The sequence below is a fragment of the Phragmites australis genome, chromosome 5 (assembly GCF_958298935.1).
Source record: "Phragmites australis chromosome 5, lpPhrAust1.1, whole genome shotgun sequence".
NCBI classification, from domain to species: Eukaryota; Viridiplantae; Streptophyta; class Magnoliopsida; order Poales; family Poaceae; genus Phragmites; species Phragmites australis.
In genome coordinates this window covers 9,314,446-9,327,918 of record NC_084925.1, presented here as the reverse complement: position 1 = coordinate 9,327,918, position 13,473 = coordinate 9,314,446, and the positions used below count along the sequence as shown (strand labels likewise).

Below are 13,473 nucleotides of genomic sequence, written 5' to 3'. Positions count from 1 at the left end.
AACAACTCTCTCTCGAGTTTCTATGCTGCCCTGTTCTGCGCCCCTGCTATCCAATACAACAGACCTATCTATTTATAAGGTAGCCACACGCATAAACGTAACTGAATCGAACTACAACTCCCTGTCGTATTCAATCTGGTCTCTATCCTCTTCTAATCACAAGAGGACAAATAACTTTCACTAATTAATCTAATTAGCCAACAACTATTACGTAATCATGCATGCACATCTCCTATGCACATATGCAAATACGTAACCAACTCAGAGTCCCTCTCCGATGCCAACTCTTGTTTTGAGTCCAGCCACCACACAACTCCCTCGTGCTTACTCCGACTCAAACAAGAATTCGTCTTCACGTCCTCTCACGATCAGATCGCCTCCAGCATCCATCGCGAAATCTTGTCTCTATATGCGTTGTTCTCTCAGTTCAAACGTCTCGCATGACATCCTCGATCATCACGACCTCAGTTCCTCCTGAATCTAGTCACCGAATCTCAATTCCTCACTGAACTTAGTTTGTCAATCCGTCATTGACTACATTCGCCTTTGAGCAACACCAGCACATGAATCAAATAACAATCGAGTACGAGCACAAGTTCTTCCCGACTTGACTCAAGATCAGTTCACACAACACCACGTAAACTCCAAACAAAACCAACATACTAACATAAGCATACCCAACTAATGATAACGCATCAAACTAACTATACTATCCAAGTATATTTTAGCAACTTATGAACATCAACCAAATGTCATTATGTTAAATCACTTTACTCTGCCAATTTCATCAATCAAACCCATTTTTTTATCACATGATCTCACAACTACCTTAGTTGACCGAACATCCAACGAGTATTACGCTCGATCATTTGACTCATGTGGTTCCAATGGCGAACACATACTTTGTGTGTAGAAGGCTCTATCTTCTTCATCTTCCATCTTCACTTTCATCTTCTCTTCTTTTTCCCTCCTTCCTTTTCTCCTCTGTCTCTAATATTTAGTGGAGTTCTAGCCTTTAAAGATGGCTAGAGTCCTCCAGCAGCTATGTAGATCCGTCGCTGTGTGGCTCATAATACTAATACTTCATCCATTTTATTACTTATCACTTTGGCTTTGACTAATTAAGATGTGACGAACAATAACTTTAAAATATTTAATTGTTCGGCACAAAAGTGGTACGATTTTAGATCTGTAATCTAACGTACTTTACTAGCATACCGAATCTTTTACGTTGCTTAAAAATAATGATCTAAGAAGTATTATAGAAAAAATAGCCTCGGACATTTCCAAAATGAGCAAACAACTTCGTGCAGCAGAAAAAGAAACAAAGATTGAGGGCAGGCAAAGCCAAACAAACAGGTCAAGGAGCGTAGAGGCGTAATTGGCAGACCGGAAGCGCCAATTCCCTGGCCACCCGCATCTCGATGCCTGGACGCACTCGCCCGGTTTTCTTCTCTCCTCTCCACGGAATCAAACAAAAACAAAAGAGCGAAGCCGCAAAGGAAAAAGGAAACCGAATCGAGGAACAAAAGCCAAGCACTGGGCACAATTCCCCAGCGGCCACTCGCCTCCGCTCGACTCCCCCAACTTTTTCTAATTTTTATTTTTAAATAAAAAATTGTGGATGTATGTGTCTATTTTAAAAATTGTAAATTTAGACTCGACTGATTGACCTTCTAACGGGTGATGAGTTTAAAGAAATTAAGAATACAGCGTTACATACTCTTAAAATTCAAAACAATATAAATATATCATGGAAATTTTTTAAAAAATCTATAGCGTAGAGAATGCGATAATCTATCTTTTCAATATATATATATATATATATAACTTTTATAATGAGAAAAAATTTAGGATCATTTGCAACACATAACTGTTTGAGTTGAATTTTTTTTACGAGTAAGACAGTATAATCCTCTACACCACAATTTTCTTTCAAAAATTTTATGATTATTATGATAGAATTTTCAATTTTGAAAATATTAGAATACAATATTTTTTTAATTTTTTAAATATGTTATCCATTAGAAGGACGATATGCTATCTGTGGACGGACGATAGGCCCCATTCTTCCTTTTAGCACTGGGAGTCTAGTTTTACAATTTTTTAAATAAATATATATTTAAATTTTATTTTAAAAAATATATATAAAAAATTCCTCCACTCCCGTCCCTCGCTCAGCACCTGCCCTTCTTAATTAGGTCTCAATTCCCCAACCGAGCGCCTTAATTAAACCCAACCTACTCTAATCTATTCGCTAATCTACGCCGTGGAGTATTATACCCATGGCCGCGCCCTCGCCCTCGCCCTCGCTGCCGCCGCCGCTGCTCGCGCTACTACGCTTCCCCAATCCCCCCTGCTCGCCATGGCAACGCCACCGCGCGCTCTGCGGACGCGAGTCACTGCCGCCGTGGCGTCTGTGGTTGCTGCGTGGCTGCTAGCTGCTGCTGGTGGTGGGGTGGCGGCGGCGGACCCGCCGCTCTCGCCCAAGGGTCTCAACTACGAAGGTACGGTGGGTGGGTTTGGAGGGTTTAGGGTTTGGTTCGAGGAAGGGATGTGGTGTGTGATAGGTTGGGTGTTGGTGTGGTTTTGCAGTGGCGGCGCTGATGGCGGTGAAGAGCCGGGTGCGGGACGAGAAAGGGGTGATGGCCGGGTGGGACATCAACTCCGTCGACCCATGCACCTGGTCCATGGTCGCCTGCTCCTCGGACGGATTCGTCGTCTCGCTGTGAGCCTCCCCGACCCCCATCTCTGATCTCTCCCTTTCTCCGCACGGCCGCAGCTTGGCCTCTCCTTGGGTTGGATTGCTGCTCGGTGTGAACCAATGATGGTGACGTGATGTTCTTTTGTTTGGTTTGCTGGAGCTGCAGGCAGATGGCGAACAACGGATTGTCGGGGACGCTGTCGCCTAGCATTGGGAACCTCAGCCACCTGCAGACAATGTAAGGGTGTGGGGGACGAATTCACCTTGTCTATCACAGTTGTTTCTTGTTTCATTAGCGGAGGTGGTTCATGAATGGGAAGGTTTATTTGTGTGGCTGGAAGCAGGAAATTGATAGCGACTAGAGAAGCATAATTTCAAGTTTAGTGTCGTCAATTTGCCGAACTACTCAAAGTTCAACGGCGAATGATGTGTCACTATTGTGCCGGTTGCAGAGCTTTAAAATTAGGAGGGTGGACACTTTACAGTACGGCTCTTTGTTTATAATTAGGTCCATGAAAATCCTACATTGGATTTGTGCACTAAATATAAGCCTGAATCGCCAACTCTTGACTTTCTAAGTATTGAGTTTTATGCACCGACCAATTGATCCCAAAAGCCTAAGTTGATGAGGAAATGCGGGTAATTCACTTATCCCCTCACATGGAGGCTCCCTCGGGCCTCAGACGTGGAATAGGAGCGGTCAACAATTCTCTTATTTAAATTGTGCAGGACTTGAACTCAAGACCTTTGTCTTTGATATCATATTGAGTTGTATGGATCGATCAGTTGCATTCAAAAAGCCTGAGCTAAGGTGAGGAGAAAATTGTGCATGCAAATAAAAATAGATGGCAACACTAGTGGCATAGTTGTGGTGGACGAGGTAAAGAGCACAGGATAGAAACTGGATGGACTAACCAGCGGGCATAGAGGTGGCCACATGGTAGCCTGGGAAAAAACGCGGCGGCTGTACGCAGACTAGGTGGTGGAGCGGTGATCAAAGAGGATCAGCGACACATGAGGAAGGACTCAAGCAGCTTGACGATGACCATGCACACGTATGACTGGTGGTGATGCCGTGCCAAGAGAGGCCTCCAGTCTGAGTGTTGTTGGTGTGAGGGACAATGGCGATGGTGACAAGCAGCAACGATGCGACCCGAGAGTGGCGACGTGGCTGGAACTCTTGTGTCGATGCAATGGCAGGAGACCATTGGTGATGATGCTACGCTTGGGAAGGTGTTGTTGTAGCCAATGGGTGTTGACCATGGGCAGCGACATTGTGGCCCGAAGTCGCAATGCAATGGCAGCCCAATGTTTGAAGGTGTGACGCACATACTCGAGGACGACCATCCCAGGATGAACTATGTGTGGCACAGTTGTGCACTGATCGGTTGATCAAACCGAGGTGCGCGCGGTATGTGACGATGGTGGACAATGTCGCGCATATCGGAATTGGTGGCGACATTGTCAGGAACGATCAAATTGGGAGGGGTGATGATGATGACGTCGGGGGTGATGCTTTTTGGACAGGGACTGCCAAACCTTAGCAGCACACCTAACCAAAAAGGCTAGTGCAACCGTGTTAGGATTGTACAACCTATGGAGAACACGAGGGCGTCGCAGACAACATGACTGTCGCGGACGACGCCATGCAGATCGGAGCTACTTGACCCTAGTGGATTAGGGCAGCGTCGTGCATGTGGTGGCAGCGATGTCGAGGATGTCTAGAACTGTGGTGGCGACGACGAGCCGATGCAGAGACGTGCAGACAGGGCAACAGTGCAACAGTGCATGAAGGTGTCCCTTGGGCACCGCGCGCCTGACCTTGCCACACAGTTGGAGACGAGGAACCGGCCAGTGTAGTCGACGCCAATGTTGGAGTAGAGGTGCGTGAGGACAATTGACGACAGTGGACGACGCAAACCGATCTATGATCAGCAAACCAAAAAAGAAACGCCGATCAAACAATTGGCAAAAGAGAAAAACCGATCAACAGATCGGAAAAAGACTCTAGGGTGATCAATCAACATGATTAGCAACACAAACCCTAGCTATGGGTGGCGCGACCCCCAGCGGAGATCATGAAGATTGATCTCTTCCCAGGGGCGGTGTGATGCGGAAGCATGTGGTGGAGGCTAGGACTCAAACCTATCTGAGACAAATTGGCGTAATGCGATGGATGTATTATTGAGCCTCAAGGGCATCTTTATACAGAGTACAAGGCTTGGAAGGTAATAAGCCTCTCCTAGGAATAAGGCATGTATCGCGGGATGGTCAGGACAAGAACTACTTAGTAAAATATATTACTAAGAGACGATGGACACCACAACCTTTTCTCGTGAAACGTTCTTTTCTTTATTTGACAAGAAGGTAGGACATTAGGTGTCCCGAGCTCTTTTTGTTCCAAAAGCAAGCAAATAAAGTTCATTGTCAACGTTAGCTTGGCTAGAGTTCCTATTTAGTGTTCTCTACTTTTTGCAACTTCTTGAACCCGCACCACCCGGTTGTGAACACATGTTGCTACCATGTGTTATAACCTGTAACACTCAAAGGAGTTGGCTGTCAGTATCGTGGTTATTTAGAGCCAGCCCTATTAGCTTGCGCAACTTCACTAGTGATTTAGCATACAACGCGGGTTTCTTATTTTTTTTATGGGTTATAATCGGCTTAGAATATATCCTAGCAGAAGCCGGTTTCATAGTTTATGATTCTTTATTACCATTTTAGTTCAAATATGTCCAGGTAACATTTGTTCTGAATATTTTGTACCAGAGTACTTAGATTGAGGGCTAGATATTTCCGTTTCTTAACGATTTTCAATTAGTTATCCTTTGTTCTTAGATCATTTTACCACAAAACGTGAGTTTTTGGTGACCATGTTGATGTCCAAGACGACTATGGTTGCCTTGACCAGAGGGAGTACCTGTGCTACACTAGGCTAATGTTGGACCTAGAGCCTTCATCTTGTAGGTGGAGGATTATCTCTTGAATGAGACAGTAATAGTAGCATTGTCTGTTTGGTTTGCCGGTGTTAGTAAACATCCACCGAAAGGACAGTCGGGCGGCGACGGCTGTTAGCAGAGGGATTAGACCATAGATTAGGGAGATAGAATATTGGGAGAGACTAGATTTGATCTAGGCACAATACCACATATATATAGCCGACCAGTCGGTCTACAAAGACTCCATTCAAACCAGCTCTATCTCTAATCTTATTTCTAGTTTAAATCCAATTCTATTTCTCAATCTTATCTCTAATTCTCTCCTTATTTAAACTAACCAAACTCTATCTTATCTCCTAAACCGAACCTGATTCAAACTAACAAACCAATCAGGTGCTACAGTTCGCGGTTACAGTATGTGAACAGTAATTCTAGCACCTAATAATTCACTCCTTGTTGCAAGACAGCTCGTCCTCGAGTTGTGGTGGCGACCATGGCGGTATCCTTTGGTGGCCCCGTCGACTGCATGTAGCCTCGCGCTCAGATGCCAACGAGTGGCTTCCGCTAAGCCACACAACTCTCTGCACGCGTGCATGGCGACCGAACTTTGTCGCACATCGACCCCATTGAGCTCGTGACCAAACGAACAAGCAGATGCGTCGGCGAGCCGCAACATACTCTGATCCACACCGAATAGGATCCCGAACGACATCGCTACGCCCCAAGAAGTCGATTGTCGCTGTACCGCTCACGAGTGAACGTCGCCGCTGCTCCCGATCGGCACTGGCTTGCACGCCTCCTTGCAAGGCGCCACAGTGGTAAGGTTCAAAGAGGAGCACACGACCCCAACCTGCCTGCAGCCCTTCATGGATGTTACCACCCGATGCGACACCACGACTGCCGCAAGTAGAGCAGACGCCTCCGCTTCTCCACATAGCATCGCCGCCATCGCAGGACGTCGATCTTCAAAGCTATCATATTGGCGTCGCTTGAAGAGGCAACGTTGTTCATGCTGGACAAATGTGTACAATAGCAATGACACCGTCACGCAATGAGCGCCTCTGCCACCATCGCAGGTTGAGGCAACGTAGCGACTGCTGGGAGGATTGCCGCCAGTGAAGGAGCCGCTACACTGGATGACGAGCCATTTTGCAGCGCGGCCAGCCACTTGTCGACCATGGCCAACTACGAAGATATGGTGGCTATTTGTTGCGCAAATTCCCCCATTTGTTGTTGGATGCTTTTCTACAAATTGGCCACCACCTTGGCTAGGGCGTCCACAGCCTGCGAGGTAGAGCCCTCGCTGGATTCAGAATCTAGCATCTCTGATACCAAATGTTAAGTTAAACATCGAGTTGAAAGAGGACTGAAACATGCCACTGAAAGACTTGCTCGTTTGGACCCCCAGCAACTTCATACCTTTGTACTGCCTCTGCTTACTGCCGTATTTATGTTAATGCACTTTCCAATGATACATAAGTAAGGTTTGGGTCCTTTATAAAGAAGGCATTCCGCTAGCCCTAGACTCAGAATACTCTGGTTAAGAGATCCCCCTCTCTGGCTAGATTGAGAATGCCTTCCTCTACCAAAAGAGAAAGAGTTGAAGATAACGAAGGAAAGTGGGTGCATACAAAATCAGTTCATATCACTTGTCTTTCTGGTCTTTCAGAATCTCATTGAATACTAGTAAATGGCTTGCGCCGGGAGAGCATAGGGAGGAAAGGGAGCTCGGACCCCCTCGTGAACCTCCACCCGCAGACCAAGACTCCTTACAACTCGCACCAATAGCGCCTTTTTACTTTCTTTCCTAAATGTGTGACTGATACCAATCCTTATGTTGTACACTCTTCCTTATGTTCCTTCGATACCTTGGCTTCTTTGATTTAGTGATTGAATCCCTCCAGGAATCCCGACCTCAATATGGAAGAGAAGGATGTATATAAGACTGCATTCAAGAACCACCAAGGCCATTTTGAAAACAAGGTCATGCGATTTGGTCTGACCAACGCACCGACAAAATATTTCGTCTTCGTTTTCCGCCACGCTCGCTAGAGAATTTCCACAAGCACAAATTCTTATGCAGGACAAGAATTTGTCGAGTTCAATCAGTACAATAAGAAATCCAAAGCATTTTGTGGGTCCGGAGGGACCCCTACGGGGGGAACAAGGGTATAGATAGGATGTTAGGCTTCTCTAAAAAAAAACCTTTATTTTTTCGGATTCTCTGCTTCGGAAAAGAGAAAGGAGACTGATCTTGACATCGGTGTTGGTTTTTCTAACGAAAGTAGTTGGGTGGCGTTGGCTACTAGGGGATGGATTAGACCATAGATTGGGGAGAAAAATATTAGGGGAGACTAGATTAATTCTTCTTTGCTTGATTTGATCTAGCCGCAATGCCACATATATATAGCCGGCTAGCTGGCCTATAAAGACTTCATTCAAACTGACTCTATCTCTAATCTTATCTCTAATTTAAATCCAACTCTATCTCTTAATCTTATCTCTAATTCTCTTCTTATCTAAACTAACCAAATTCTATCTTATCTCCTAAACCGAAACTGATTCAAACTTACAAACCAATCACATGCTACAGTTGCGATCACTGTTCACTTCTGTGAACAGTAATCCAGCACTTAACAGCCGGGCTGATAATTCAATTCGAAAATTTAAAATTATGTTGCATCATTCATCTATCTTAAAATGCTAGAGCCTATTTGACTATCACCTAACAGTACTTGCTCCTCTCAATCATGGTCTTATATCCTTACAGTTGTTTTATGATTACTATCTATCCTAGTGAACTTTTGATATGGTACCAGTGTTCAATACCTCAACTTCTTTATTGACTTTTTTCAGGTCACTACAGAATAACAGAATATCAGGGGAAATTCCTCCAGAGATAGGGAAGCTGACCAATCTGAACGCTCTTGATCTTTCTGGTAACCAGTTTGTTGGTGATATCCCAAGTTCATTGGGGCAGCTGACTCGACTAAATTATCTGTGAGTTGATGTCAAAATACTGCTTTAAATTTTGTGACACATATTTTGCAATGACTGTATCTTTGTCAATTGTTCAGGCGCCTTGGTAGAAATAACTTGTCTGGGCAGATTCCTCTAGATGTTGCAAAGCTTCCAGGTCTCACATTCCTGTATGTCTCTTTTTGACTTGTTTATTTTCTCATTTCACTGAAGTGATTTGTGTGTAACACTTGTCTTTCAAACTGACGAAGCGAATATGTTTCAGTGACTTATCATTCAACAATTTAAGTGGCCCAGTTCCAAAAATTTACGCACACGACTACAGGTGAGTTTGTGAGAATAATGTACGATAAGCTCTAGTATCCTTTTATTATTTTCTTCCTCCATTTGCTCGTCTAAATTCCCTGGCCAGCAATGAACGATTATTTCCTCCCTACCTTTTCTGACAATATAGTTCACCTGGTGCAGTTTAATTGCTTATGCTAAGCCTGATCATGCACATCATTCCTTTCTGTTGGTGTTGATATTTGGCTGAAAAATTACTATTTCCTCTGCTTCTCAGTCTTGCAGGAAACAGGTTCCTTTGCAATTCGTCAATTGTACATGGTTGCACGGATCTGACAGTAGTGACTGATGGTAATTACTTTGCTAGATACCATCTCTTTTATATTTGTCTCCTTTGGAAATTGGGGCTTAACTTTGAGTGTTTGACTGCAGGGACAACTTACAGACAAGTGCAAAAAGCTAAGAACCATCATCAATTAGCGCTGGCAATTTCCTTAAGCGTCACCTGTGCCACAGTACTTGTTTTGTTGTTCATATATTGGCTAAGTTATTGCAGATGGCGCTTGCCTTTTGCTTCTGCTGGTAATCATCTAAGCATATACATTTTTACTGCTTAAAATATAAGATTTGATGAACTTTTTTAAAATTTTGGTTTACTTGTAGATCAAGATCTAGAATTTGAGTTGGGCCATCTCAAGCATTTCTCATTTCACGAGCTGCAAAGTGCAACCGACAATTTTAATTCAAAGAATATATTAGGTCAAGGTGGTTTCGGTATTGTTTATAAAGGCTGTCTGAGAAATGGACCTTTAGTGGCTGTAAAGAGGTTAAAAGATCCTGATGCTACCGGTGAAGTTCAATTCCAAACAGAAGTTGAGTTGATTGGCCTTGCTGTGCACAGGAATCTCTTGCGCTTGTATGGGTTTTGCATGACCTCAAAAGAACGGTTGCTTGTATATCCATACATGCCAAATGGCAGTGTTGCCGACCGCTTGAGAGGTAACTTAACTGTCCACAACATTCCCATGTTTGTGATTTCTGGCTATAGTTGTCATTCTGTGTATGTCTTTCTGGTTCCTTGAAATATTTCGCTTATAATCTGTGTTTTTATTGGTTCTGCACCACGGTTATCCTGTGTTTTTATATACTTCCTCGTTCTAATATGGAGTTGCAATTTTCAGATTACCGTAATGGAAATCCATCTCTTGATTGGAGTAAGCGTATGAGGATTGCTCTTGGGGCTGCCAGGGGATTACTCTACCTTCATGAACAATGCAATCCTAAGATCATTCATAGGGATGTTAAAGCCGCAAATATATTGCTCGATGAAAGTTTCGAAGCAATAGTTGGGGATTTTGGATTGGCTAAACTTCTTGACCGACAGGAATCACATGTTACTACTGCAGTTAGGGGCACTGTTGGATATATTGCTCCAGAGTACCTCTCAACTGGACAGTCCTCAGAAAAGACTGATGTTTATGGGTTTGGTATTCTTTTGTTGGAACTGATTACTGGTCCTAAAACCTTGAGCAATGGACATGGACAGTCCCAGAAGGGGATGATTCTAGATTGGGTAAATTCGTATGCACATCTTTATGCACTATTTGCTGCATTAAACTCCCAAGCTGGAGAAATTTAACACCCATATTTCATCTCCAGGTTCGAGAACTAAAGGAGGAAAAGAAACTCGATAAACTGGTTGACAGGGATCTCAAAGATTCATTTGATGTTGCTGAGTTGGAGTGTTCCGTTGATGTGATCCTTCAATGTACGCAGACGAATCCTATTCTTCGCCCTAAGATGTCAGAAGTTCTACATGCTCTTGAAGCTAACGTCACGCTGGGAGAGAGCAGTGTCGAGTTGAATAGAGAACCTCTTCCTTATGGAGGCTCTTACAGTTTCTCTGTAAGACATGAGGATCCTCATGATTCATCGTCCTTCATAATAGAGCCAATTGAACTATCTGGCCCTAGATGATAGCTGTTGTGGGTCTTTTGGGGAAAAAGAAGATAAAATTGTACAAAACATGTATAGTCTGGATGTATTTCTACTTGGAAAGAGTTTGCTGGGGGTTGCTGCACCTTAAAGACAATTTTGAACGTGAAGAGCTGGGGAGATCATCACGGTTATTTTGCCGCATCCTCCGTCCAGTTCAAGTCTGTTTTACCCCAAGCTTTGTTTTGTATTGTATCAGTAACGAACTTGGTTCTTTTAAGATATGTATGTGATTTTAATGATTAATGATAATATAGTCAGTGAAACTAATATATTTGTCAAGTATATGTTTTAGCAGATTTTATAGATGCAATACACGAAGAAATCACCATAGTCGAACAAAGATTGATTGGATTGAAGAAATTTTAGAAAATGTTTACACGTTGGATGGTTCGGCGTAGAGTCAATTGTACACATTGGAGTGTTTTCCTATGTGCTTTGTACATGTTGGATGGTTCGGCAACGAAGAGTTGTGCATGTTGGAGCATTTCAGAATAAGGAGTTTAAGTGTTACACACACCAGGTGGTCTGGCGCATGAAGTTATGCATACTAGAAGCTTTGTTGAAGCATTTTCCAGAAGGTTTTTCTTCGTCCCAGTAGAGATGAAATTACACACGCTGGATAGCTTGACGATAACATCGGAGGAATCGTCAGAGGATCAACGGCTAGTGACAGCTAGCATCAGCAGGCTGCGAGGGTGGATCACACATCGGATGGTCAGGTGTTCAGAAAAGGATATCATGGAACATCAAGTGTTAAGGAAAAAATTTGATCATTGAGGCAACGGCTAATTTGCAAGGTTAGGCTATAAATACCCCCCTACTCGACTATTTGAGTGGTCTGGAGTATAGAGAAGCTTATAAACACTTGAGAATATATCTAAGTCATCAAAGTGCTAAAAGTTTTCATCGAAGGTATTTAAACACATTATTAAGAAGTGATTAGTGTTAATAGACCTAGAGAGAGTTGTTGCTAGGTATTGATATCTAGAGAGTGGATCAAAGAGTGATTATATATTGTACCAAGTGGTATGCCGGCGTATTAAAATCTTGGTGACTCGTGCGGCACCTTTGGGTCTTAGTGGCTCAAGCTCCGAAGTGAAGACAACGACAAGTGACCGGAAGAGAGGTTTGTGGTGAGGTATTGCCTTGGTGGCTTAACTTACTTGAGAACTAAGTGGCTCAAGGGTTGTGACCAGGCGCTGTTCGGGAGCTATAGTCTAGGTGGTTGCTCTAACATTGACTAGGGGTGACATTTATGCTATTGATACCACTGGATAAAAATCTCTTGTACTGAGTTTGTTCTTTCTACCATCTTTATGCTTTTCCATTTACATACTTGCAATCTACCTTTGCTTATTTAACTTTATAGAGTAGTTTGTTAGAATTTACTATAGGTTGCAAACCTTTTGAGCGGTATAGTAGACATACTAAATAAACATAGAGCATATTTAGATAGAAATTGATATATATTCATCTTGTAAAGTTTTATAGTCAATTAGTTTTATGTGTCCTAATTTACCTCCTCCCTCTTAGGATGTCCCACGATCCCTACAATATCTGTCTTCCTTGAGCTGGTCATCAACTTTTGTCGTGATATGTTGTTTGATATATTCATGGAGATGATTTATTTTTGCAACTCTTTACTGTGACAAATATATGCCAATTGCTAAACAACCCTCAATACATACTCACATACAGCGCACGATGTTGCCTCCCAGGGCGACGCGAGGGTGACCCAATCCGCCACTAAACCACCCCCTTCAACCTGCCATGTTTGGCTGCCGTCGCTATTGCTGGCCGACTGATGGCGGCGACCAGCGAGGGGAGTCAAAGCTGGTTTCTCGTGTCATTCCTTCAGTTGTCTCCTTTTTTTCCATAGATTTGAGGCTCCATGGCTAGTTTTGGATGGATGAGGAGCAGAGTAGGGAGGGAGGCCAGCAGATTGAGTCGACTAGTGGCCAGAACTGAGTCGGTGGCTTTCGGATTTGCGCATCTGGCCTACTCATGCCGCAGCTGGTGTACAAGCTGATAGGGAGCTCTAAGGTCCTAGCAGTGGCGATGGCATCGCTACGGAATGCTCGACAATGAGGGGTCACCGACGAAGAGCCCAGCACTATCCTGCCTCGCCTTCACCACCACCTTCATCAGCGGCAGTCAAATCCTCTTTAGTGGAAGTTGGATCTCGCGTCTATGGCCCAGATCTATGGGATCCTGCGTGGCGATGACCTGTCTCCTTGGGTAGCGGTGGTTGGGCGTTTGCTATCGCGCACATCTAGATCGAGACCGTCACACCATCCAAATTGAGTTCGCTTGCCGTCGTGCACTTCGCCATGCCAGGGGCACCCATCTCACAAATCTACACGCCTAGCCCCTTCATGCGTGTGGTCTTCACGTGCTGCGCAAGCGCCGACACTAGGGTCAAGGGGGACGCTGCTCGGCGAGGTGCGTGGACAGTTGACTCCTTCGTGGTGGCGATCGGTCGTTCATGGCCCACTGTCGGGATCCTTGTGATGACGATTCATAGGATCTTTGTGGTAGTTGGCTGGATCCACTCAGTGATGGTCTACT

At 44.0% G+C, this 13,473-nt stretch overlaps 1 protein-coding gene across 1 annotated transcript; it reads left to right on the top strand.

The window, feature by feature from the left end:
• Positions 1–2,193: 2,193 nt before the first annotated feature.
• On the top strand, positions 2,194–11,196 carry LOC133918708 (probable LRR receptor-like serine/threonine-protein kinase At5g45780). The gene is made up of 11 exons (XM_062362724.1): positions 2,194–2,507; positions 2,596–2,728; positions 2,871–2,942; positions 8,500–8,643; positions 8,721–8,792; positions 8,888–8,947; positions 9,185–9,258; positions 9,340–9,489; positions 9,571–9,906; positions 10,089–10,480; positions 10,567–11,196. The coding sequence occupies exons 1-11, from the start codon at positions 2,366–2,368 to the stop codon at positions 10,882–10,884; spliced, it is 1,893 nt and encodes a 630-aa protein (XP_062218708.1). The 5' UTR covers positions 2,194–2,365; the 3' UTR covers positions 10,885–11,196.
• The last annotated feature ends 2,277 nt before the right edge of the window (positions 11,197–13,473 follow it).

Bases quoted from the DNA above. Each gene is read 5' to 3' on its own strand.
- LOC133918708 (XM_062362724.1), top strand. From the start codon at position 2,366: ATGGCAACGCCACCGCGCGCTCTGCGGACGCGAGTCACTGCCGCCGTG. The intron at 2,943-8,499 runs GTAAGGGTGTGG...GACTTTTTTCAG, and splicing joins CTCAGCCACCTGCAGACAAT to GTCACTACAGAATAACAGAA. The intron at 8,793-8,887 runs GTATGTCTCTTT...AATATGTTTCAG, and splicing joins CTTCCAGGTCTCACATTCCT to TGACTTATCATTCAACAATT.